The sequence below is a fragment of the Schistocerca serialis genome, chromosome 1 (assembly GCF_023864345.2).
Source record: "Schistocerca serialis cubense isolate TAMUIC-IGC-003099 chromosome 1, iqSchSeri2.2, whole genome shotgun sequence".
Classification (NCBI taxonomy): Eukaryota; Metazoa; Arthropoda; class Insecta; order Orthoptera; family Acrididae; genus Schistocerca; species Schistocerca serialis.
The window spans coordinates 342,627,584-342,654,876 of record NC_064638.1 but is presented as its reverse complement, the minus strand read 5'-3'; the positions used below and the strand labels follow the sequence as shown (position 1 = coordinate 342,654,876).

Below are 27,293 nucleotides of genomic sequence, written 5' to 3'. Positions count from 1 at the left end.
ACCTGCGCAACCCAATGTATGCCCATTTGCATACTTGCATTCAACATTATGGCAGTTACATCAGTTATAAATGTACCATCAGCATTTCACATTTGCAGTGGCTTATCTCGTGCTTACATTAACCTGTGGTCTTGCAATGTTAATCACTTAAATATGTTACCTAAATAAATGTATTTCCACAGTTTTGTTGCTCTACGTTAATTATTTTTTTGTGATGTGATGATCTCGCCAGTAAGTGACAGCATATATTTTGAGTACTGGACACAAGATGCAGACAACCAGTAGCAACATCAGTGTTAAGTAGTGAGAAAACACAAATAGTAGAAGTTAATAGTTTTTTAAGTTTTGAATGAGAGTCAAATACTCCATGACTTAAGAAATTCATTGTGTATTCTCACACATAACATAACTCATCATGTGTAAACAGAAATTTACTTTGAAAGTAACACTTCTCAAACCATGATTCACGATATTTTCCAGCGACCTGTTAACAGACACACAAATGAGTGACGGATCATAGGGATCCACCACATGCAATCATCACCTATAATCAGTTGCTTGCCTTGACACCCCAGACATGAGCAATTCGCCAAGCAATTTCAATCAGTGTTCTGAATGTCTCTGTGTCGAGAAGTTCTGCTATGGAAAACGAACCGCTATGTTTAACAGCACTTGCAGCTGATTTCCATATCCCCATGAATACTTGCGAAACATAAATTTAAAATAAATGAGAATTATAATTTATTGAACTTGTTCTCAAAAGCTTTTCCTGGGAACTGCAAGTTATTTTACAGAATACATTACATTTTTCACTGGTGCCAAACAAGTTTTGTACATCTTTCCTGTGTGCCAAAACAATTTGTTTTACATTTATTAGTCCCCAATTCCTTTTTATTTAGTCTTACAATTTAACTATAAGTATTTACACAATTTACTCAATGTGTCTTTAGAGATTCTGTCAATACAGCACTAATGACTGCCATAACTCTTGTTATAGATTGTATGAAGGAGAGTTACTTTGTATGAAATGACAAGATATTTGAGTATACCAGTATAATATATTTCCCCTGAACATTTAAATTAAAATGTCCTCTTCACTTCACAGAAGGTACATATGTCACTCTTAGAAGTTAAAAACATAAATAATGTTTATAATTATTTCATAAATAACTCAAAGTCGTAAGTGGGAGCAAACTGTATCAAGACTATGAACTTCCAATCAATTATACGTAAATCTATAGCACAAGGTTAGAAATGTTAATCACTGCCAAATCAGTGTGTGTATTTTGTATTACTTCTTAATATAAATGGCAACTCCAGATTGCATCCACTTGCCAGAGTAGTTCATGGTACCTGGATAACTCTAAATTCTAACATACATTTCTTACTCATTGTGAACAAAGTGAAACAAATTAAACTGCACAACCATGCTTAATAAATGGAGGGGCGAGTTGCTGCCATATTCATTGCACAAATTGCACATGATCCATTAGATTGTCTGGGATTTCTCCACGATCAGCGACCAGTTGCTGTGATATGTCGACGTATGTATAATCTACGAAGCGATCAGTCACCTGTGCGATGGACTGCTGCGATTCGTCAGTCCTGTGTGGGAACCTTTGGAAATGTAAACAGTTGTGACATCATGCTCACTAAAAGCAGTTTATTTGGTATAGTCTTCATCCTGAAACCTTTGACACATTTTGCTGTCAGTAGACGCTTGTGTACAGTCTTTTGTTGTAAATGACACATTTTCTTTGCTACTGAAGTTCTATTTTGGTGTAATTCTCTCATTTATGTTTCATTACGTAGCAATGGGATAAAAAAAAATTCTTTGTTAGAGCACCAGTTCTTACCAGTCAAAATTATAAAAATTTAACTAAAAACTAAAACAATGAAAAATTCACAGAATTCTAAAATATTCCTGGGTTTTTCCTGGACTTCCCAGTTGTCCCAGGATGTATGCATTCTCCTTAATCTGACCACAAGAATATATTAGAAATGTTTCAAGTTCCCAGGAATTCCCCGAACTTTCTATTTTAAACTTAGATCTATTGTACTTATTTTATATGCTTGTTTTACACAAAGACTGTGAAGCAAATTTTCATTGTGTTGGGTTTTGGTGAAAGGAATGGAGGGAGGATTTTCTGCAAATATTTCACTCCACTTTATTTTAAACAAGAAACTCATAAAATATGTTACTGCAGGTGCTGTTAACCAAGCTGTTAAGTGCAATGCTACTCACTGGAACTTCAGTAATTTTTCACAAGCTGTATTGAGAACAGCCCTACTATACCATAAATTTAGACCAGCAGACCAGCCAAATCATTGTAGCTGGCTAATACCCCGATTTCCACCGTTATCGTAACAGTTATTTGCAATCATATTTGATCAACATTTCTTGTAAAATGAACTGACTCCTCTTAACATTTTTTTGCAATAGCTTCAGTCATATTAAAATTATTGATTAAACTCTGTCTTTGACAACTAGCAAAAATTTTTCAGTGACAATCGACCTGTATACATATGTATATGGCAACAACCTTCATACTGAAACCGTTTGTCTCATTTAATCTGCTGCAAAAACGAAGCCCTCAGAACCGAGAGATAAATCATATTCGATATTTCCAAGTAATTTCTGTCCCTTTATGATGTTCATACTTCAGATAATTTTAAGGAAACACATATTGCTATTAGCACTTTTGCATTAACAGTTTTGAGAGGAATGTCATTAAATTACTAATAAGTAACAGTACACCCTGTTGCTGGATGAGGGAGTAATAGTTAATCATAGGGCCATTTGTACATATATTTCACACAGAATGTTTCATGTATAAAAGCTGTTTCATTTTTATTCTGAAATAAGACAAAAACTTGTGTAAAATTACAGTAAAACCTATATTACAATTACTTAAGTCTTTGTCAATAAAACCCTGGGGAAACTTGAATAAATTTAGTTCTTCCAATTTTTTGCAGTCATTTGTTTAATGGACACAAGTAGTCACTGTATTTTCTTCACTTCACAACAGGTCTTGCTACCTATATTTGTGCTTCTTTGTGGTTGCTGAATTATTCTCATAAGACCTCTTACTGGAACTGGCCTGCAAAAGCAACACACCTGTAGGAAACTAACGGACTCACATGATCAAGTAAATTAAAGGGTAACAATATCCATAAAATAAATTTAATGTATGTTATCTTCCAATTCGGGATTAATTATCTGTGGTACATTATAGTTAACCATTGTGCTAATTCACTTCAACCCATGATAAATTCACCTTTTGTAATAGACAATATGTAATCTTATAAACAACAGAGATCCAAAGCTAAAGTTAGTAGAAAATACTACTGTTCTCAATTTGAGAAGAAGAACTAGTTGACACAAAAACCATAACCAAAAGAAGCATCTTTGTGCCTTACTTTTATTGCAATTATTACAAAGAACAGGATTTTTTCTGTTAGAATTTTGAAAGTGCTCTCGTTATTAATTTGCCCTATTAAAATCTGTACTAACCTTGGATATATAATCACATTTCATATTAATTCCTTTAAAAACTTATACCATTCATAAAAGATTATTTTTACTGATATCAGATCTAAGCCACACTTACATCATTGCTGCTTTTCTTCTTTATAACCTTCACCATCATCTCATGGACAGATACAAATGTTCCATCAGATGTTTTTACTACTAATCTTCCAGAATCTTCATCAAATGACACAACCTAAAGAAAGGACAGAAAAACTCATTTGCATGTGTGTGTTCGCACACAATACTGACATGTCTCATTGATGTTTGTGTAAAATAAGAACTTGATAAAAACTGGAGGCCCTTTTAGTTGCTCACGTACACGAGGTCTGTTCAAAAAATTCTGGAGCTTTGTCCACAAAATTTTTCTATGCTCATCTTTTACTTATTGTGCATTGTCTCCTTCAAAATACTCTTCTGCACAATTGATACATTGTTACCAATATCATTTCCACTTCCAGAAGCAGTCTTGGTACACCCTTTCTGAATCGCACGAAGTGCCATTTGCACATTATTCTCTTATCTCGTCTATTGTTGCAAATCCTCATCCTTTCAATGGGGCTTTTAGCTCTGGAAATAAAAATGTCTGCAGAGTTCAGGTCTGGAGAGTACAGAAGATGAGGCAGATGCAACAGTCGCAACTGACTCATGAGCAGTGAGACGAATTTGGTGGCAACATGATGCATTCCAAGTTGCTGCATCAGGATTTCATGATATGAGGATGTCAACCACATTGCACCTCAACACACTGTTGACATGAAATTACAAATGTTCTGGAATTTTTTGAACAGACATCATGTTAGAGTAATTTGATTAACCTGAGTCAAAGAAAGCCAAGCACCTGATTCAATCTATGTTATATTTGGATATTTTTTCAAGTAATTATTAACAGCAATGATATACTGTACTTGGAAAAATGTGTGATGACAAAGTGCTATTTATTCACGACCAGTTTCAGTCATAAATAACCTTCACATTGCTGTACATATGAACAAAACAGAAGAGAAATCCATGAACATCAAAACAAAATACAACAAGGCTGGACACCTGAACATTCTTTGTCACTCATTAGCAGGCTCCAATGAAGATCAAGGTAAGAGGCATCTGTTCTGATACGGGGCACAATATAATGTTCTTAGAATTCAGTGCTCTAAATCTCTGCTGGAATGGCCTTTCCAGTAGGTTGAATGAGTCCTCAAGGAATGTATGCAGTAGGACTTGCTATCCTTTGTTGCTATTTCCTTAAGGAATGCCATTATTCACAACACATTTCAACTACAACAGACAACTTCCCATTTTCATCGACTCTAAGGTAGTAAGTGATGCTGCAGGTTTTCTGATAAAAGTGTATCACATTGGCTCAGTGGCAAAGGTCTATACTTGAAGTACTTTCGGTATACAGAGAGGCAATAGAAATTTATCTGAAATAAAACTACAGCACAAAAGTTTACTTTATAACATGCGTGGTGCTGAATCATAATTCTAGGAGTATTATAAAAATTTCTTGTGTAATTGACCGAAAATAAAAGGAAATCATATAGTAAATAATTTTTGTAACTGAAAAATTGAATGACACATACCTCCCCAGTGACATCAGCATTTGTTTTACTCAAAATTTTAACATGGCAACCTAACTCCACCTTATTATCTTCACCATCACCATTGCTTCCAGTCTGTTTCCCTGCTCCAAGTCCAAGTCCTTTTGGTCTAAGAGTTGGTTCAAATAATTTAACCTGCCTAAAACAAAAATTCACACACATAAAAATAATGAAACTGATCATAAACCCCAAGAAAAAAATTCACTCAGTCAGTTGATCAATTAAATTTATATTTCCTGAACCACAATATAAATGCATACATAATTTAAGAAGTAAAGGTAAAAACTCATCACACAGTAGTGGATTGGGAGGGGGAGATAGAACAGAGGAAGAAGTGAAGAGGTTGTGGATGTAAGATGAATGAAGATAAGGTCATGGGGCAGGAGTGGAGTTGGATTTGGAGCAGAGGGTAGAAGAGATTTGAGGCCATGAGGATTAAAGGACAGATGGCTGTACTGCAAGGACAACTGCCATCTATGTAATTTAGAGAAGCTGGTATTGGGGGAAGGGTCCAGACTGCATGGGTTGTGAAGCAGCAATTGAAACTGAGCATATTGTGCTCAGCTGAGTGTGATGCCACATTTTAATTTGCAGTAAATGTTTGTAAACTTATCTTTTTCAGAGACACTTTTCTTGTTATTGACAGTCTCCATTTATATTTTACCTTCTTTGCCCACCATCAGTTAGTCGGACTGCCCAAATGAATAACTCAACAACTACTTTTAGGCCCTCATTTCCTAATATAAATCCTTCTGATTTGCTTTATTTAATTCAACTACATTCCATTATTCTTTCCCTACTTTTGTAGCAATTCATTTTGTAAAACCTTTTCATAATACTATCTATACTGTTCAACTGATCTTCCAAGCATTTTGCTGTCGATGACAGTGTCAGTATTTGAATTTTAGAAGATGTTCTTGAAGATTCTATAAACTTCTCTCTGAAACATTAGGGCACTGTTTCCTAAGGGCCTGACTCAATCCCACAGCCTGTGTCATCCAGCATGCTGCAGCAGTTACCAGTGCTGACTGGTGATGCGCAGGTGCCATGTTTGATTTCAAGATCCAGCCAGTAACAGTTATTAATATCTGAACATTTTGGATCATTGCAGGAACTTAGGGTATCATAAATCATTGAGTAATATGAATACTCTCCATTTTGGAGGCAATCCATCTTTGTCTATGCTTTGGGTAATGAATACAGTTTCCAACTGATGTGTTTATCTTTACTGATGAACATGTTTTCACATTTGGAAACTTATTCTAGCATATGTATGGCAATTTCTATAAATAAAACTAAGACTATATTTCAAACAAAGGAAAATACAGGCTGGAATAATACCAGAATTATGAAAAGAATAGATTGCTACCCACTGTGTAGAGGAGATGTTGAGTTCTAGACAGGCACACCAAGAAGACTGCTAAGCAATACACATTCACCATAGAGAGGAGTTGTTGAGTTGCAGACAGGCACAGAAAAAAGACTTCTAAACCAAACACACACACACACACATGCACCTCTGTGTGTGTGTGTGTGTGTGTGTGTGTGTGTGTGTGTGTGTTTTCTGTCTACTTTAGAAGAAGTTCTTTTGGCTCACATGGTTAGCAGTCTTTTTGGTGTGCCTGTTTGCAACTCAGCATCTCTGTATGGTGAGTAGCAATCTATCTTTTACATAATATTGCTGGTAAGGACTACTTTTATTTGTCGTCAGTATAAATGCTTTTAAATGTAGCAGAAATAACAAAATGGGGGTAATATGTTCAACTGATTAAATTTCAACAATGGTGTTCTCACTTTTCATTCTTTCCAACACCTTTATTAGGATCCCAACCCATTCCTCTTAACATTGCCATGCCGAAACTGGAAACAGGTACAGATTCATAATCTTCCAAAGTAGGCTGTAAGTAATGAAAAAAACTTACATCAGTTAAGTTCAAAATTTCACAGATTTCAACTCAAAACTATGCAGCATATTCCAAAACTCAATGAATGTAACTTAGAAATGCAAAGATGGTGTCTTCAACAAACCTCTTTCTGGAGGTCAGCAGTCTCTTGCTCCTTTTGATCGATTACAAGTGTAGAAGGAGCCGCTTCCTTCTGCTTTCCCTTTGACTCTGAAAGAGAACTTTCAATTAAGAATTGTATACACTCTAAGCTATCACTAGCATTAAGCTTCAGAAAAGAAAAGTACAAATCACTCAGGTCCATGAGCACTTAAGATCAGGCAGATTACAACATAATTTGGCAATGTAACTTATTGTCATCTTCAAACCATTCCAGAAAACAGTGACTACAGTAAAACAGCAATTTGTATGGCTAATAATTTGTGTGAACCAGACAAAAATTTGTGGCCATGTGCATGGCACATTTGAAACATTTCACTTGCAATGAAAACACATGTGAAGAGTTACACAACAAATAACACACAATGTGGGATTACTCCATCTCAGGTGACCTAGGGTTTCCCACTCAACCGTATCAGAGTTTTTTCAAATATGGTATGCACATTTACTCAATAATCAAATTTAAAATTTACAAATACCTAGTTCTAAAAAGTTAATACTTCGTGAGTAGAGGCCTCTGAAGTAAAAGATGTGCAAATGTCACAGCAACATATAAAACATTTTACCTCTGTATGAAGTGCAGTAACTCAGTGGATAGTTGTGGTAGACTACAAAACTTGAACAGTTTGTGTTGTGCACATTCTGTAAGTTTTATGTCATTTGCCTCACCACTTTGGCTCCAAGTCACACTCGACATTGCCAACAAATTCTGTCACAACAAAATTTCCCCCAAATTGAAGTAATTTGATCTCTTTATGTAGGTGGATTAGATATCTCTATTTTTATTACCTTATTGCCTAGTAGCTTATTCATAAAAATCTGTAAGTTTTGTACTTTTGGGTTCATAGTTTTTGAGACAGTGAAGTGTTACATGTCATTTAGACAAATGATATTTCACACTCCTTGTGTAATATAAGGAAAGATGATCATAACAGAATAATACTACGTAGGGAGTAAGTCAAGGAACATATACTGTGCACAGGTATTTGTTTTTGTATGTGCAGACATTAAACGTGAGGTGTGGAATATGAGGAAACGACAAATGTGTGAACAAATAAATGGCTTCACCTGCTATGTACAGCTTGGCAATGGCTTGACCGTCAAAGAGCAACCACACTCTCCAAGAATGAGAACAAAACACAGCATGGTTATGTGACAAAAGAAATATATTGGAATCTGGATTGTCATGTTGAGCCGTTGAGGTGTATGTAGTACGAAAAGTTGTGTTATACTCAAATTCATGAGTCACACTAATGATCTGTACACCAATTCAAGGAAATATATGTTTGTAAAAGGAAAGTAGAGGATGTGCTTTTTCATGATATGAGTAGAAGTTAGCTTCTTTTGCTCCAATAACAGCTGCAGAACATGAAGAAGTCAAGCCTTTCCTCAGCTACACATGGGGTTTCAGAGGCACTTATTAGCTGAACCAGACTCAGTTTCAACAACAGGAGTGAGCCAACAGCTACATAAAACATATCCTTTTTTTTAAAAAAAAAAAAAAAAAAGAAAAAGAAAACTTCATTTGGTGACAGGACTCGAACCTGCATTTATTAAGGATTACTTGAAATTCTGGAACTAGTTGTGCCCAGGTAGTGTGCCTTATAGAACAGTAAGTTTTACACAATTGTCCTAATTCCTTCATAACACATTCACAAGGATTAGTTTGTGGATTATACTGTAATATAGTTATGTAACTGTGTTTACTAATAAATTAAGATGTGACATACCCAAATAGTGGATAAGGTGTAGCAGAGGAAAATGGTAGGCGGGTTCATAGGAGGAACGGCCTATACCTTCTCAGCTTCAACTACAAGGAGCAAGCCACCAGCTACCCACACACTCTTTATTATTTAGCGGCCGAAGTTGTCCGAAAACAAATTTGCTGCCAAAGTAAGTGATTTTTGAACCCCTGTATCTAAGAAGAGATACCTGGTACAGGCTTGCATTGATCAGCATTTGAAAAACATCTTTTCTGAATAAAATAACAAATTTTCACAAATACTTTTTTCTCCACTTAAAGGGCAACTGTTACCTAATAAAATTTCTCATGCAAACACCTATTAGGCCATTCCAGAGAAAAATGTTAAGACTGCAGTGTGGTGGACTGGGACATATTCAGTTCCATAGCTATATGTCCTCACATATTTTGAGTAACTGCTGTTTTTGTCTATTTGTATTTCCACTTGGTTGAGGACTTTATGTTCACTTCTACGATGCAGCTTTACGTTACTCAGAACGTTCTAGTATTATTGTCATGTTAACAGTTCTGAAGGTTGTACACATGGAAGGAGCCTGCAGATACTGGAAGGTATCAGATAGATTATATAATGGTAAGACAGAGATTCAGGAATCAGGTTTTAGATTGTAAGACATTTCCAAGGGCAGATGTGGACTCTGACCACAATCTATTGGTTATGAACTGTAGATTAAAACTGAAGAAACTGCAAAAAGGTGGGAAATTGAGGAGACGGGACCCGGATAAACTGACTAAACCAGAGGTTGTAGAGAGCTTCAGGGAGAGCATTAGGGAACGACTGACAAGAATGGTGGAAAGAAATACAGTAGGAGAAGAATGGGTAGCTTTGAGAGACAAAATAGTGAAGGTAGCAGAGGATCAAGTAGGTAAAAAGATGAGAGCTAATAGAAATCCTTGGGTAACAGAAGAGATATTGAATTTAATTGTTGAAATGAGAAAATACAAAAAATGCAGTAAATGAAGCAGGCAAAAAGGAATACAAACGCCTCAAAAATGAAATCAGGAAGTGCAAAATGGCTAAGCAGGGATGGCTAGAGGACAAATGTAAGGATGTAGAGGCTTAATTCACTACAGGTAAGATAGATACTGCCTACAGGAAAATTAAAGAGACCTTTGGAGAAAAGAGAACAACTTGCATGAACTACAAGAGCTCAGATGGAAACCATTACTAAGCAAAGAAGGGAAAGCAGAAAGGTGGAAGGAGTATATAGAGGGTCTATACAAGGGCGATGTTCTTGAGGACAATATTATGGAAGTGGAAGAGAATGTAGATGAAGATGAAATGGGAGATATGATACTGCGTGAAGAGTTTGACAGAGCGCTGAAAGATCTAAGTTGAAACAAGGCCCCGGGAGTAGACAACATTCCATTGTACTACTGACAGCCTTGGGAGAGCCAGGCCTAACAAAACTCAAACATCTAGTGAGCAAGATGTATGAGACAGGTGAAATACCCTCAGACTTCAAGAAAAATATAATAATTCCAATCCCAAAGAAAGCAGGTGTTGACAGATGTGAAAATAACCAAACTATCAGTTTAATAAGCCACTGCTGCAAAATACTAACATGAATTCTTTACAGATGAATGGAAAAACTGGTAGAAGCCGACCTCAGGGAAGATCAGTTTGGATTCCGTAGAAATATTGGAACACGTGAGGCAATACTGACCCTACGACTTATCTTAGACAACAGATTACGGAAAGACAAACCTACGTTTCTAACATTTGTAGATTTAGAGAAAGCTTTTGACTATGTTGACTGGAATACTCTCTTTCAAATTCTGAGGGTGGCAGGAGTAAAACACAGGGAGCAAAAGGCTATTTACAATTTGTACAGAAACCAGATGGTAGTAATAAGAGTAGAGGGACATGAAAGGGAAGCAGTGGTTAGGAAGGGAGTGAGACAGGGTTGTAGCCTATCCCCGATGTTATTCAATCTGTATATTGAGCAAGCAGTAAAGGAAACAAAAGAAAAATTTGGAGTAGGAATTAAAATCCATGGAGAAGAAATAAAAACTTTGACGTTTGCCAACATTGTAGTTCTGTCAGAGACAGCAAAGGATTTGGAAGAACAGTTGAATGGAATGGACAGTGTCTTGAAAGGAGGACATAAGATGAACATCAACAAAAGCAAAATGAGGATAATGGAATGGAGTCATATTAAAACAGGTGATGCTGCCGGAATTAGATTAGGAAATCAGACACTTAAAGTAGTAAAGGAGTTTTGCTATTTGGGGAGCAAAATAACTGATGATGGTCGAAGTAGAGAGGCTATAAAATGTAGACTGGCAATGGCAAGGAAAGCATTTCTGAAGAAGAGAAATTTGTTAACATCAAGTATAGATTTAAGTGTCAGGAAGTCGTTTCTGAAAGTATTTGTATGGAGTGTAGCCATGTATGGAAGTGAAACGTGGACGATAAATAGTTGGGACAAGAAGAGAATAGAAGGATTCGAAATGTGGTGCTACAGAAGAATGCTGAAGATCAGATGGGTAGATCATATAACTAATGAGGAGGTATTGGATAGAATTGGGGAGGAGTTTTTCGCGCAGCTTGACAAGAAGACGGGACCGGTTGGTGGGACATGTTCTGCGGCATCAAGGGATCACAAATTTAGCATTGGAGGGCAGCGTGGAGGGAGAGCAAGAGATGAACACACTAAGCAGATTCAGAAAGATGTAGATTGCAGTAGGTACTAGGAGATGAAGAAGCTTGCACAGGACAGAGTAGCATGGAGAGCTGCATCAAACCAGTCTCTGGACTGAAGACCACAACAACAACAAGAGTTCTGGGACAGGACATAAATTACCTCACAAGATGTGTATGCAACTGAATCCATAACATATACACACACTGAAAAAATGTTAGTGATAAAATTAGTAAAGTAATTCAGAAGTAAAATCACTGTTTAAAGATCATTTCATCTCATCTGATTTGAACACAATCAGAATTGTACTATTACACAAACTGAAAAACATATTGTAAAACAAATCAGTAATGGAGTTCAGCATATGTCATTATTGCTGCATTATGAAGTGTGGCATGGCAATAACTCAGTGGGTTTTTAGTATGAGACAGTCTTCGTGCAAAGTTGTTGGACTAAGTTTTTGTGCAGTATGGTGATATTTTGTTAAAACTGATGTAACTACATCATTGCAGTAATTAGAGTGCTACCTTAATCTTCTTACAGGCATAAGAAATCCAATCATAAAATGGCATTGCGTTAAAGCAAGATCACCAGTATTCACCCCAGCAACAACAGAGAAACTCTAAGACAAGTAACATTCTACTACAAATCATTCTACATGTGATAAATAATTTTGAAATTCAGTGAGATTCAAAAGATAAAAAGATTTGCTGTTTCTCACAAATTTAAAATTGCTTTGGAATTACGTACAATGAAAAATTAATTTTTACCACACTTTGTCTTGTCTCAAATCAAACTAACTGTTCAGTTCTATTTTATTGTTTTGTTAACAATTTCTCATAGAAACTAGAATTTTTAGCATGTTGTTTGATGACCACGAGCTACAGAGGTCACCAAAAAGGCTAAAGTCTAGATCAGGGTCAGCAGTATTCATAGTGGTGCTTATGTTTTGCTTGTAGGTTGGCAACGCATCAGTTCTCATGGCCAATGGGAAGTTTCTTTGACAGAACCAATGATTGGCAAACAGACAGGCAATGTGTTTCTAATACCAAAATTGAAACCATTGTTTTGTTTGCTGTTTTTTGGTGTATTAGTAAGTTTTGAGAGAAACATTTTGTGATTATGGCAGCCAGTGCTATAAAGTGGACTGATTTAAGCAATTTAGTTCTGCAGAGCTATGTCGCATGTTGGTGCATGTTTCATGGATTAATTGGAGCCAACCTTATCCCATGATTTAATTAAAAAACATTGATTCGGTTACTCAGTGTGCTCGTGCAGACTGATTGTGCAGCAACACAGAGCAAAGAAATATTTCACTGCTTTTTCAAATATCATGGCTTGCGAAGCTGCCCTTGGTTTGCAGGTACTAGCACAGATTAAATAGCTGTGACTCAAACAAGGAGCAATTTATAATCCTTGTTTACAGCAATGTTTCACCTTTGCTTCTGAATGTATTACTTCAAAACACATCGTCTGCCTGGTGCTCTCTCATTGACTGCATAACACTTAACAACATTCCTGCACAAAACACATAAGTACATCACTGGCCCTATTCTTGACTTTTACCCTCCAAAGATCACAGAAATGTTTGCAAATAGGTAAAGCTTAGATGCTGCAGCAATGTGACAGATGCCCTGAAGAAATGCACTTGAATCACACCTTACTGACACTGATCCTGAAGAAACTGTGGAGTACGTACAGTGGATTCAAACAGATCATGCCTCACTTGAAACTAAGCAACTGATGGTAGAATATTTCGTCACAGAGATGGAATCAAAAATCTCTGACCTCACCATTCAACATTTTGTTTCAAAAAATCAAACATAATATCTCAAAACTATGAAGCAAAATCTTAAGCTTGGTGAAATCATTGCAACGCTTGATTTTGCAGAGAATCACTCTTTCATTTCCAGGATGCTGTCCAAAGTTTTCAGTGGTAATATGGTCAAACTACTGTGCATCCCACTGTTGTCCATTTTATCAAAAATGAGCAAATACAACACAAAAGATTTTGCATAATTAGTGACAGCCTAAGACATACAGCCCATATAGTGTAATGTGCAGTGTGCTAGCTTGTGTGCAGAGGTGCGGGCCAGATGCATTCGCATTATGGATTAACAGCCATAGGCTCATACAGCACCCAGCATGAGTGTGATTTTTAGGTGGTTTCCCAGGCTCATTTAGGTAATTATTGATCTGGTACCCAAATTCCATCCCAGAGAACACAATATGCAAACAGTTAACATACTGTATAATAATACTTGGAACAAATGATTCGCAGACAGATAGTGCACACTACTTCACCCTTAGGTTACCTGGATGACTGTGGTGTCAAGAATGGCATCTGGCCATAAAATTAAATAACAACATATAATTTGCAAAATGTTGAAAAAGTGGATTGCATTCTACATTGGATAAATGCCAGGGGAAAAAATAAAAAGAAGATGAAGAAAAGTGGTACTCTAAGATACGGCACAAGTGCAGTTCATGTTATTATGACAAAAATTGTGTGTTTCAGTATATCCATAGTGGATTATGAACTGCGACTATGGTTTAAATGGGTGATTTACTTAGTAATAATTATGCAACCATTCGATTTTTTTTTTAATTTTTTGATACGATTTATTCAACCATTAAGACATTTTCAAGCCATTGTAGGCTCATCATCAGATGAGGGTGTTACAAGAACATTATGCTGTGGACTAAGTGCAGCTATATGTAGTGCTGATGCTGGTGGTGGAAATGACGGAAATTTAGTAATCGGTGAGGAAACTAAAAGTTTCTATGTTTTAGGCATTTACAATGTGCTGCCTTGTGGCATCCATATCAAAACTCTTCCTATAATGTACAATATTCAGCTATGTGCACAAATATCACAGTATTTAGCTGCACTTGGTTTTACTTGATTCACAGAAACTAAACACTGGATGCTTTTACAAAGAATATGGACACAACAGATATTACACTTTACCACATTGTGATCTTTGGCATGAGATACATTGTATTATAGTACAGATATTATATTTCAGTAAATTTTGCTAGCTGCAGGAGTTTTTTTAAATTGGCAACATAATTTTAATGTACATTAACAGTTATATCTATATATTTGTGCACATAGCTTAATAATGTACATTATAGGAAGTGCTTTGATACAGACACAACAAGGCAGTGCACTGCAAGCACCTAAAATATAAGAAACAAACAGTATTTATAAACAGTTTGTCGCTGATTACTAAATTTCCATTATTTTACACCAGCAGTGTCAGCACTGCAGCTAGCTACACTTGGTCCATAGCATAGTCATTTTGTAAAACCTCCACCTGACGATCCGCAGTGCCTCGAAAACATGTTTATGTTTAAATAAAATGTATCAAAAAATTAAAAAAGCGAATGGTTGCATATTTATTACCAGATAAATCACCAGTTGTGTGTTTATTGGAACTACAAGTGACAAATGTGCAGAAAATAATACAATTCAGCAATTGGTCCACAGCGCAGCACCAAACTTTCAAGACTTTCATCAACCAGTGCTACTGCCTCAATGACTTTAGTGTAAATGCTGAGTGGAACTTTTTTGCAACAAGTCCAGGAAAGTCTGCAAGTTATGGAATTGGGGGCACTCGAAAGAGACTGGCTATGCAAACTAGCCTACAATGCCTAAAGGAATACCAAATTCTCACATTTTTGTGTTTACACACATTCTGCCAGTTTATTCCAACTAATTTGAAAACAAAGTGAAAAGGTTGCCACTGGTTTTCTCGTTATTTATTATCAAAATAGCAGAACCAACTGATGATTCCCCAGAATTTGTGGTTTCAAAACCGTAACCAGGTGATATGTTACATAATATGGCAATGTCTTTGAAATCTCAGGAGAATGGTGCACATAGATTTCATACATCCTTATTGTCCTTAGAGACTGTTTCACTCACTGCTTGAAAAACATACAATCACATCTCTGATTAGCAAACACTCACAAGTCTACCTGTGGCACCTACAACAACAGTGGGTCAGCAATACTGTTCCCCAAAAACACTTGTTACTCAAATTAAAGCAAAATTAACTTCAACACAGTACTAACGCTGTTTTATGATGTGTCAGTAAGTCAGCTTGAGAGCCACAAAGATATCAAAAGATGAAGCTTGAGAAACTCTGGTAAATTGTCCAAAGGCTTGGGAACTATTTAAGAAACACACTCCCAGGCTTGAAAATCTTTATTTAAGCAAACCATTATGAGGCTTGGGAGAATGGGAAAGGTCCTCCACTCATCGCTGAACATGCCTGGCTACTGGGTGTGACCCTGTGATATTGATGCCAGTGTTTTACACACCAACAGTGGCAAAAAATCACCATGGACCAACACAAGCTGTTAATTATACCATGACTGACCACTGCTTTTAAAAATCCTTTGTTTTCTGATCCTTTAAGCTAGGGTCGGCCAAATGCTGCACAGTGTGCAGACGTGCGGAAGTGCTGCACATGTGTGCACGCATGCGACATCTGTTATTACACATGAGTCCTAAATGAACGGCGGCGGCTCCACTTCCCTGTTTATGTGGTACAAGCAAGAGCGCAACATACCCAGTCTCGTTTACCCCTGGTGACCGTAACCTTAACAGAGAAGTACTGAGAAATGGCAGGTACTGTGAAAAAGCAAAGGCCGGGAGATCTATGTTCTCAGTCGTTTAAAAATGACTGGGAACTGCAATTCTTTTTTGTAGCCGTTGACGAAAACTCACAGTGTTTGCTGTGTGCTGAATAATAGGCGACCAGCGTAAGTTTTCAATTGAAAGACACAACAATACATATCATGAAGACGAGTGTAGTGTACTCATCAGTGAAGAACACCAAGCAAAATTAAATGTCCTTAAGAAAATGGATGAGACACATCAACTCGATTTTACTGTACGTCAAAGCAACTGATACTTCTTGAACCTTAAATGTTCAAATGTGTGTGAAATCTTATGGGATTTAACTGCTAAGGTCATCAGTCCCTAAGCTTACACACTACTTAACCTGAACTATCCTAAGGACAAACACACACACCCATGCCCGAGGGAGGACTCGAACCTCCGCCGGACCAGCCACGCAGTCCATGACTGCAGTGCCTGAGACCGCTTGGCTAATCCCACGCGGCGTTGAACTCTTAGTTTCTTGTGTTACATTTATGTCTATTTTACTGTATGCTGTACAATGAACTGTTTTCAGTTTTCCAGAATGACAACCACACTAAATTTTCACTGCAAGCAAGTTTTAAAATCGCATTAAGAATTGTACAATCTGGGAAACCCTTTCCGAAGGGGAGTTTGTGAAAGTGTGTCTGATTGATGTTGCAGAACTTCTGTGTCACACGAACGTTAGCAGGTTTCAAAAAATCAGTCCATCCAAACAAACAGTGACAAGGCGTATCAGTGCTATGGCCGGCGATGTGCACATGCAGCTAATAAATAAGGCTAATGACTTTGTTGCTCTCTGTGTTGCGCTCGATGAAGCAACAGATCTTACAGATACAGCCCAGGTTGTGATATACATACGAGGTGTCGATAATGCACTTTGTGTAACAGAGGACGTTTTGGACTTAGTACCTTTGAAAGGGACTACTACAGGTGCGTACTTACTCCAAGCTGTCGAGCAAGCGATTGATGGTGTTAGTATGGACTGGAATCGGTTAATCTCAGTGACCACAGATGGAGCACCATCAATGCAAGGCCATCAGAGAGGACTCATAGCACAGATGCGCAAAAAGCTAGGGCGCACAGACGAGACGTTGTATGGAATTCACTGCATTCTGCATCGAGAGGCGCTTTGTGCAAAATCAGTAACGTTAGAAAACGCCATGCAAATTGTTGTGCATACTGTAAACTATCTGAAGACACATGGGCTTACGCATCGCCAGTTTCGGTGGTTCTTGAAGGAATTAGGAGCAGAGTACGGCGACATACCTTACTATACTGAAGTACGCTGGCTCAGTCGAGGTAAAATGCTGAAAATATTTTTTGATTTACGTTTGGTCATAGTAACATTCTTACATGAGAAGGGAAAAAGTGAACCTATGTTGGAAGACACTTGGATATCAGACCTTGCATTTCTCGTGGACATTACGTCTCATATGAAAAACCTGAATGTCAGTTTGCAAGGTGAAAATAATTTAATTTCTGACATGTTGGAAAAAGTAAATGTCTTTGAAAGGAAGCTTGCGCTTTGGGAGAGCCAGCTTTTGACAGAAAACACTGCACATTTCCCGACTCTTGGACTGGTCCATGAAAGTGCTAGATTTAAAAAATACGTGTCAATAATTGTAGGAATTAAGGAACAATTTCGAGTATGATTTGCAGATGTTACGAGTTTGTCTCCTGTCATTCGCCTCTTTGCTCGACCGTTCTCGTCGTCAGTTGAAGATGCTCCGAATGATCTACAGATGGAACTGATCGACCTACAGTGCAGTACAAGACTGAAGGACAAGTTCTTTGCAGTGTCAAGTACAAAAGAATTCTACAAAAAATTTTCAAAACAAGAATTTCCACGAATTTTTCACAACAAGAATTTCCACTCCCGCACCGAGAAGCCGCGAGAGTTATGTCCATGTTCGGATCGACATATGTTTGTGAAAGATTTTTCTCGGTGATGAAAATGAATAAATCAAGGTTTCAATCAAGCATAAGTGATGAAAATCTTCGCAACTGCTTGCGTTTGTCAATGAGCCGTGCTTTTGTGTCCGATATTAACCACATCAATTCTCATGACCAGTTATAAATGTGTTTGGATTTATTTGTTTCATAATTTACAATTATTGTTTACTAACTGTGCATTATTGCCTCAATCTGCTCCATGTTAAATTATTATCAGGAAAATTGATCATTAAACCGATTGTTCCTATGTATACTTACATTTAGTTTTTTTTTTTATGTGTGAAGGGCTACGCTCAGCTGAAGTCGATAAAACATAACATTCATCTAATTGTCGGTTGTTATGCAGATTCCAGATGGAACTGATGAAATATATAGCAATAATGGTATTGAAATAACATGTGATCATCGAGATGTCTGTGGTTATCATTGTGCTCAGAGGTCAGTGAGACAGAATTTATGTGGGTGTAACTGAGGGCACTGACAATTAGTTATAGGAAACCTTGCATTAGTTTAATGTTATTTGAAATCATGAATAAGGTTCACTGGAAGTCACTAAGTGCTCTCTTTCTTAAATACTAGATCGAAAACATTACGCGTATTTACGTGCCATCAGTCAAGCTGGCTTAACAAAAACCCATGGTTTTTAACTGTATTACTTGTCTTACTGGGTAAAACTGTTGACATAAAACTAGACGTTTCAATGAGTAGACTGTGACAGTATTTTAAATGCTTAATACGTGAAATACCTTCCCATGGTTGGCTTGCAAGCTGTGGAAAGGCTACTGGAATGCGCTGGTACAGAGTATCCCAGCAAGTGGATAAAGCGACATCTGTGCGTAGAAACATGCACTACATGAACGCTGACGGCTGCGGCGTGCACGCTGTGACCCGGAAGTTGCACATGTGCAGGAGCACCGCACCCGTGCAGAATTTCTGGCCGGCCCTGCTTTAAGGCGTAGGCCTAATTATACACCCTTAAGGAAAAATAGCATTTGTGGAAATTTGATATTTTGTTGAGAAGAATATGTTCTTTCATGTGATAGTTAATGCAAGTAGGTATCTTAAGACCCTTTTGAGATACACGAGTTAAAAAATCACTTAATTAGGTACCACATAAATGAGTAACAGTTGGAGCAAAAGCACTGAGCCAAATGATATAAAACTTACTGCATATGCACAATGCAAACTGTTCAACTATCCTGAGAGATTTGGAGCTGTACCCTGATTATCCACTTTGAAAGTGGACAAAATGTGTGAAAAGTTGCTGTGACATTTGTGCACGCTTTGCTAAAGAGGCCCTATTCACAAAGTATTAAAATTTGGTAGTTAAAAAACTGTATATCTTTCTCTGGTTGCTTAGCAAATGTGCACACCAAATTTGAACAAAATCTGATATGGTCAAGTGGGGACCACCTTTAAAACAAGACCAACTGACATGGAATCACCCTGTGTAAGTGTGACTTTTAAAAACATATATGGGCATATGTATGTGTCATTAATGCTACCACATCTATCATAAAAAATAATACCTTAAACTGTCAGTAGGTACTCACATAACAACATCAAAGAGCAGGTAATACTAGATCAAAAACATTACGCGTATTTACGTGCCATCAGTCAAGCTGGCTTAACAAAAACCCATGGTTTTTAACTGTATTACTTGTACAACATCATAACCCCACTTTAAACATCTCACAAATAGTTACATAGTTCTTCAAGTCAGATGCATACCTTTTAGTTGTGCTTGTCTACAACTTAGTGCATTGTCTTTACAGTAGGTAGCAATCTGTCTTTTCCTACATTGTTAATATCCCTACCTAGAGTTTTCATTTTTGTATAATTAATTCTTTTTTTATTCATGAGTACATAACAGCTAAAAATCTGTAATAATGTACCAAGACTGTCTCAAAGTGTGTTGAAAAGTGAGTAGTGATAAAATTCCCAGTACTGAGAATGGAGGAAGTTGGTTGTCAAAATAATAATTTGATCCAAAAGAAATGCAACAAAGAGATGCATGGGAGAAAGGTGGCAGAACTGTAAATCAGATTGGCATTGGCCAGTTAGGGAAATGGTGTGTTTAAAAAAGGCTATGAAGACAGGAATTAAGAAATAAATACAATAAAAGGGGGGAGGAGACAACTTCGAGGTACATATGTGTCAGCAACAGTTACTGGAATCCAGAAATAAAAAGCATATGTGGGAAAACCAGTAATTCCATACATGATATGTTACATGTCTTCCAAAATTCAAGTGGGCTCAATTTCGGGGGGGAGGGGGGTGGTTGGAGGGGCAGGGGAGCTTAAAGTGAGTTTGAATTTGACCAAGCACACAATAACCCACAATATGCTCTTGTTGGTTGGCACTTTCTTCTGCTGACCCCTTTTGTAAATGAAACATGGTAGACATCAAACAAGTTGCTAAGTTGCAAAGACTCGAGGCAATACAGCCAAATTTACAATTCTGCTTTGTCCTGCTGTCACTGTGGAAATTACAGTAAAAAGACCATAAGAGCTGTTCACAGTACACGCAGAGAATTGAAAATTGTGGGTAAATTTACTCTGTAGTAAATTAGAAGATCTTTCTAGATCCAACCAGAAATGAAATGTGTATAAGGAAACTATTCCATTATATTATACTGCAGAAGATATCTGTTTCTGCATTCATTTCACATTTACACAAGGGTTACAAAGAGCATGGACAAAAAAGCCTGGTGGTTTGTCTAATATTCCAGCTCATAATTTCTTGGTCTTTCTGCAGTTGTTCTTCAAAGCCTTGTAATCTTTCAGGTTTGTGTAACCATTTGTATTCATCAACTCTAGATCAAAACTCCACTCAATAAACCTTAGACAGGGGATTTTTAAATCCTTAACTCACTTTGTAACTATTACTTTTTTGGGATGCACTTGAAAAAATTTCTTTACCAGTCCATGCTATTTCATTTGTACACAATAAAGTACATGTTTCTCTTGTGACCTGTATATGTTATCTTTTCTGTCATTCCACAATGATCTTCATTTTTCCCTCTTAGTTCATACAATACTATTTCTATTTTCAGTTCCTAGCCACATTCTCTAACAGGTTTTTTTTTTTTTCACCTTTTAGTTTCTTGACTTCTTGTTTGGTATCAGACATTTTGACCACATGAGTCATCTCAACTTGACAACTGTGGTGTAATGCCTTCACCTACCACCATAAAGACTCCTCTTGACAACTGGACATCAGTTCCATCCTCTCAGTTCCCTGCCCCCCCCCCCTCTCTCTCTCTCATTGTGTGTGTGTGTGTGTGTGTGTGTGTGTGTGTGTGTGTGAAATGCATTTTAGGCAGTCATTACAACTGGTCTGCTTTCTTAATGGTACCAAGCTTTGCCTGTCTCTGTTTATTTCTTTGTTATGTTTGCATTCTGTATACATGCAACAAATGTGGGAATACTAGGCTGAAGTCAAAGCCCAGATGGAAGGAAATGTAATAGCAGAGTTGAAATAGCGTCGCCCACAGATGGTTGAGACGGCAAGAAGAATATCTTTTAAATCAGTATTTTTAAAGTTTATTTTATATATTTTGTTAGCAATACCAGATAATCAATAAGAGCTATACATTTTACATTTAAACTTATCCCCTTGTCAAACGAGTTCAGAGTCCATCTCCCACTGCTTGCATCTGTGATCTCACTATTTTTACCAGGTAACTTAAGACAACTTTGGTGTCACACAGTCTCTCATGCACATAATACCGCAGTGGTGGGGACAGTCTGATAATTTCATTATTGGACACTAGGAGCAAGGTTCTGTAGCTGATGGCAGATGAGTTTAGAAATTACATAGAGAGGTAATGAGGAATGTATTTTTGAAGAGCACTGTTAGGATTTGTAAACACAATGTAAAAATCCAGAAAATGGGAGATGTAGGAAAAATAGGTGCCTGAAGCCAACACATGAAGGAAGGAATTGAAACTCATTCTGTTAGCACAACAAAGACTACTGGTATTAGTTGTTTTTGCAGCCTACAATTCAGATGCAAACAAAATTTGTGTGCAGGTCACAAAAGATGAGCAGCACTGTAATAGCAGCAAGAATACAGTCACATGCATGTGCTAAATTCTGTGAATGTACAAAAATATACAGACAAAAGACCTGCGCAATAAATTAGAGAACTCAAACCCTCACAAGTTCTATACTATAATAAACTAGGAACTATAGCCCCAAAGGATGTAGTCTATAATGCTCACACACTGTATAATGGAATTAAAAGAGAATGTTACCCGATAAGCCCATTGTATAAGAAAATACTGAAAGGCTAATAAAGATTCTTATTCTTACTTTATTTTCATAAAAAGCTACAGTACAATTTATTATGCTTACTACTGTTGCTTGTTGTGGAAGAATATGGGTTCCTGTGTTGTAGCTCCTCTTCCTGTTCTGTGAATCATTATCATACTATGAACCACAAAGGTTTTCCTATAAACTTTTTTTTCAGATACTTCTGTCTGGTGTTCCACCATTTTAGTTAAACTCCATGTTTCTGCACCATACGTTAGGACTGGCTGGATGACTGTGCTATATAGCTTCATTCAAGTTTTTCTTGGCAGTAGCTGTGGCGCTATAAGTTTTTGTATCGAGTAGTAGGCTCATTGGCATTTTGCAGTCTCATTTTTACTTTTTTGTTTGTCTCTGATTTTGTTAATCTATGACAGCATCTAGAAATTTGAACTATTCAACATATTTAAATTTATGTTTGCCAATTATTAAATGTGACTGATTGTTTCATGCATATCTACAACTTTGAACTATCAAGTATTTTCTTTTTAGGTCGTCGTCTACTTTTAGGTCAAGTTTGGATGCTTCTTCTACAATCTCCACAAGCCACTGCCTAACCTCTATTACAATTTTTCCAATGAGCTCAATATCATGTGCATATGGTAAAACATTAACTTTATTTCTTTGGAGGATCACAGCAGGTATTAATTTAAGCGGAAAGAGCTTCCGGCTGTCTTGCTCCAGTTCTATTTTTAAAATGATCAGATTTTATCCCATTTTGCTAAACACTGTTTCGGTTATCATAAGCTTTCATAAAATTGATGAACAAGTAACGTATTTTTGTTTACATTCCAATACATTTTCATTTATTGTTATGAATGCAAATACATTGCCAATAGCAGATCTACTTCTGCAAAAACAATTTTAATAAACATCAATTATAGTTTGTGTCTATGGTTTCAAGCAGTTTAGCAATAAACGAGATAGAATCTTATAGACTGTGTCAAGTAGTGAACAATAATATACAAATAACAAAATATTCTTGATACCCACAGACTCTGGGCATGACAACTGCTACCACTCACAAGAAATTAGGTAACATAAGGATTGTTGTAACTCTTACTAGGGCCAATAATGTTTATTCACCACAGATCAACTCTGTAACAACAACATAAAATTGTCTATTAATCCGCAAAACTAAAAGAAATAGCTCTTGGTGAAATATTTATCTGAGCCACAACAGAAATTATATGAGATGGTTTCAGATTAGTTGAATATACTCTTTAGCAGATTAACATGCATTTCATAATGACAGCTCCATAAAGATAAACGGTTTTGGAAACCACGTCAAACAACAGCAATTGAGGAAGAGAGCTTTAGAGGGTGGCCTTATATTTGACCACTACAAAAGCATATATGACCACCATACAATATCGGCCATGTTCCCATCACAGGTGCCCTCAACAGATATGTGACATGACACATACTGACACATCTGTATCCCACGTTGGCAAATCCAGTAGGGTTACTAGAAGGACAATGAAAAGAAATTTTTCCACTACATATAATATGAAGCCAGAACACTGATAAACACATTTAGGGGGGCAGTGGATAATAGCAGGGGATGAAGGACGCACCAAGTAGGACGGAAGGACAACATAAACAAAGACACCGAAGAGAAATAAATGGATAGCACAGTCATGGGCAGAAAACTGTGGCAGGAACCTGTATACAGCGAGTATATGACTGACTACATTGAAGTACAGTAAAAGTTACTATGACCCTCCCTTCCAGGTGTTTTTCATAATCAATATTTTGGTAAGATATAAAATTTGTGTGAAAATACTTAGCAGGGAATTTTATAGTTTGTGGTACAACATTTCTGAAAAGCACATCAAGCACAGATGCAATGATGGCAATGAGGTGAGTTACATTTAAAATTAGCAATGATTGAATCAGTCACAAAGCAGATTTCAGATGAAGTCACACTGATATATATTACATCTTGAGCAAATACTGATGACGACAACAAATCGATGCCTGAGGCTATGCAACATTTGATTATTTTGCGTTCTTACTGTCATATAAATAAACTGATCATGTATGATATTCACATTAAGAAAGACATGAGGTTATGGCAACCTTGAAGTTTATTAGAGGACGCTAATGACTCATGTACACTTATTCAAATTTCCTTTTAAACAGGCCTATAACAAATGGTGCACTTTAGCTGGGAATAGTACAGAAATGTGATTTTTGACACACAACGCCATGTACAGAGCTGAAACTAAAAAGCATTCTATGTTATGTAATTCCTTCAGCTAAGAAAGGCGGGTAAGCAAGCTGCTGATACAAACCTTCTAAAATCTCCCTTGCCGCTATACTTTCCAATGAGTCATCGACGGGCACCTTCTCACTTTCTTCTTGTTTTGGGAATAACCGGATGGTGTTTTTTCGAAGTGGAATGACTTTCACTTCATTTTTATCGTTTTCTACATCATCGACGTCACTTGACTTCCCTGTATCACTAAAACATACTGAGTTTTAAAAATATGTACAGAAGCTCAACCCGTAATTGTAAGTTTCTAAACTAGCGAAGAAAGGACAATTACCTTTTCACTTTGATCGTTTTACTTTCTAAACAGTCAATATACTCTACTTTGTCTTCGGATTTCTGAAACTTCGGTTTGCTCAGTGCTGACGGTTTTTGTAGTTTTGAAAATCCGAAAGATATTTTCTTAGCTGTGCCATCCATGTTGATTGTAGTGTTAATTTTACACACAGTGCGACGGTCAAAGTGGTGTATTGCAAACTATCACACTGCTTCTCTATGGAGTCCTCGTGAACACTTAAATATCAATTACTCATGGTGAGAGATGACAGCAATACTGGACATAAGGTTGTCATTTACTAGCAAATAAACGATGAGCATCAGGTGGTAACTGTAGGGACACGCACTATCTTCTCAAATCCCTACGTGTCAACATACACAAAACGGACTAAGGCTCTAACGCGTAAAGTTAGTTAGAAGTAAATACCTGTACTCCTATTTAACTTCCCCTGATATAAGTAATATTTAGTTAAAACTTCACGATGGTTGTCGCCCAAACGAATGTATTTAACACTGTCATCGGCTTAAGAATGATGCGACAAAATACCTGTCAATAATGATTCATTTACGCAAACCAGCATAATCACAAAACAAGCAACACTGTTTCTCCTCATTTTTTTCTAACAACACACACGTCCTGTAACTCCTGTATGCCTCTTTGTTTGTTTATACTTTAGTTTATAACTCAAAGATGCACTCACTACTCGTAAGGGCATTTTTATTCAAAGAGTTTAGAATCAAGGTTAGAACATGGATGTTCAATCAAGCGCCGTTTCCTTAACATGGAACGTATTTGTTCGCTCCGTTACAGCCTCTTTCGCCACTCGGCGTATGTGTAGCTCTTCGTTCACACATCTGAGCCAACAGTGGCGAATATTTATAGGATAAGGCCTACACATTGAAGCCAACATTCAGTTCAATAAGTATAGGGCCAACGTCAAAATGTCTGACACACAGAACGCAGCCGGAGCATTTGCGGTTTTGAGCGTACATTTTGTCAATATAAAAAAAAAATGAAGGAAACCACGTGAAAGAAGATGGTGGGCTATATCACTTCACACATACCTGTCATAATGAAATCAGTAAGCGTAAAGTGAGGCATAAGTTGTCAGTTACCATAATAAAAATTCTACAAGCTTAATTTTATTTATAATTATTTTTGCAGGCATGACAGATGTCAATTATTAGGACATTTGATGCATGAACCCTCAGAGCAATTTGGTAACTTTAGTCGTATGTCAACGACAGATTTCGAACTACTTCTTCAAATGATTTAATCCATAATCAAAAAAGTTACGTTTTGCAGGTAAGCTATACCTGCTAAAGTTTGTTTGACACCGGCACTTCGATTTATTGCTACACGAGGCAGCTTCAAAACCCTGGATTTCCTGTTAAAAATATCCACCCAAGTGATGTCATTGATAGTGCTTGAAGTTTTCAAAGCAGTGTGTGAGGCCTTGAAAAACATTGTTAGTGTAATGACTACTTCTAACATTACAACCAGTAATAGTGTGTGTCAAACGCATCTCACGTTTGCAAACCCTACATATCCATTTCACCAATAATGTCTTAAGTTTCCAAGGTCAGTGTTTCAAACACCATAACATTTCACCACACAATTTAAGGAAAATGTAAAGTATAGTCCGTAGGTATGTGGAAAAACATTTATTCACTGGATAAAAGACACTTTATTACAAACCAAATTAAAAAGAAAAATCATTGACTGGTGTTGCACAATAATAATGCTCTTTCTACTATGTCTTTGGGGGCAGTTACCCTCTGTTTCTTTCCCAGCCCAGAGCCATGTGGCTATTGCACATACTGCACGTAAGAGTTGTCACCCAAACGTTGGTGCACTGTTATGCACTGCCTACTCGCTGCTTGTTTTTTGTGTAAGAAATGGTCTATTGCATGCACAATGTCTTCTCTTTAGCATTTATCAAATTTTATTTCACACCAGTTAGAAGTATAAATCTACTCCATCAGGCTCTTGTTCTTTTCTTTGTGATAATTCTTTCAAAATTGAGACAACCTGGTCCATTTGTTTTTTTAGCATGTTCTGTTTCTACCTACAGCATTTGTATTGGCGGGTGTTACTGTCGATTCTTTTGCCACTGGATCTGTGTCTTCTGTTTCGTACTCTGTCTCATTGGAAAAAGTCTAAAAGAAACACATAATGTTAGTAACTGGGAACCGTGTCCCATAAT

At 37.0% G+C, this 27,293-nt stretch overlaps 1 protein-coding gene across 1 annotated transcript; it reads right to left on the bottom strand.

The window, feature by feature from the left end:
• Nucleotides 1-2,788: 2,788 nt before the first annotated feature.
• On the bottom strand, nucleotides 2,789-25,879 carry LOC126470072 (G-patch domain and KOW motifs-containing protein). The gene is made up of 7 exons (XM_050097588.1): nucleotides 25,088-25,879; nucleotides 24,833-25,002; nucleotides 7,156-7,241; nucleotides 6,922-7,025; nucleotides 5,110-5,266; nucleotides 3,612-3,725; nucleotides 2,789-3,101 (listed from the first exon to the last, which is right to left on the bottom strand). Exons 1-7 carry the CDS (start codon nucleotides 25,228-25,230, stop codon nucleotides 3,036-3,038), a joined length of 840 nt encoding a protein of 279 aa, XP_049953545.1. The 5' UTR covers nucleotides 25,231-25,879; the 3' UTR covers nucleotides 2,789-3,035.
• Nucleotides 25,880-27,293: the final 1,414 nt, after the last annotated feature.

Coding starts and splice junctions, on each gene's coding strand:
- LOC126470072 (XM_050097588.1), bottom strand. CDS start 25,230: ATGGATGGCACAGCTAAGAAAATATCTTTCGGATTTTCAAAACTACAA. Junction 7,026..7,155: donor CTGCTGACCTCCAGAAAGAG/GTTTGTTGAAGA, acceptor CATTACTTACAG/CCTACTTTGGAAGATTATGA. Junction 3,102..3,611: donor AGAAGAAAAGCAGCAATGAT/GTAAGTGTGGCT, acceptor TTGCTTTTGCAG/GCCAGTTCCAGTAAGAGGTC.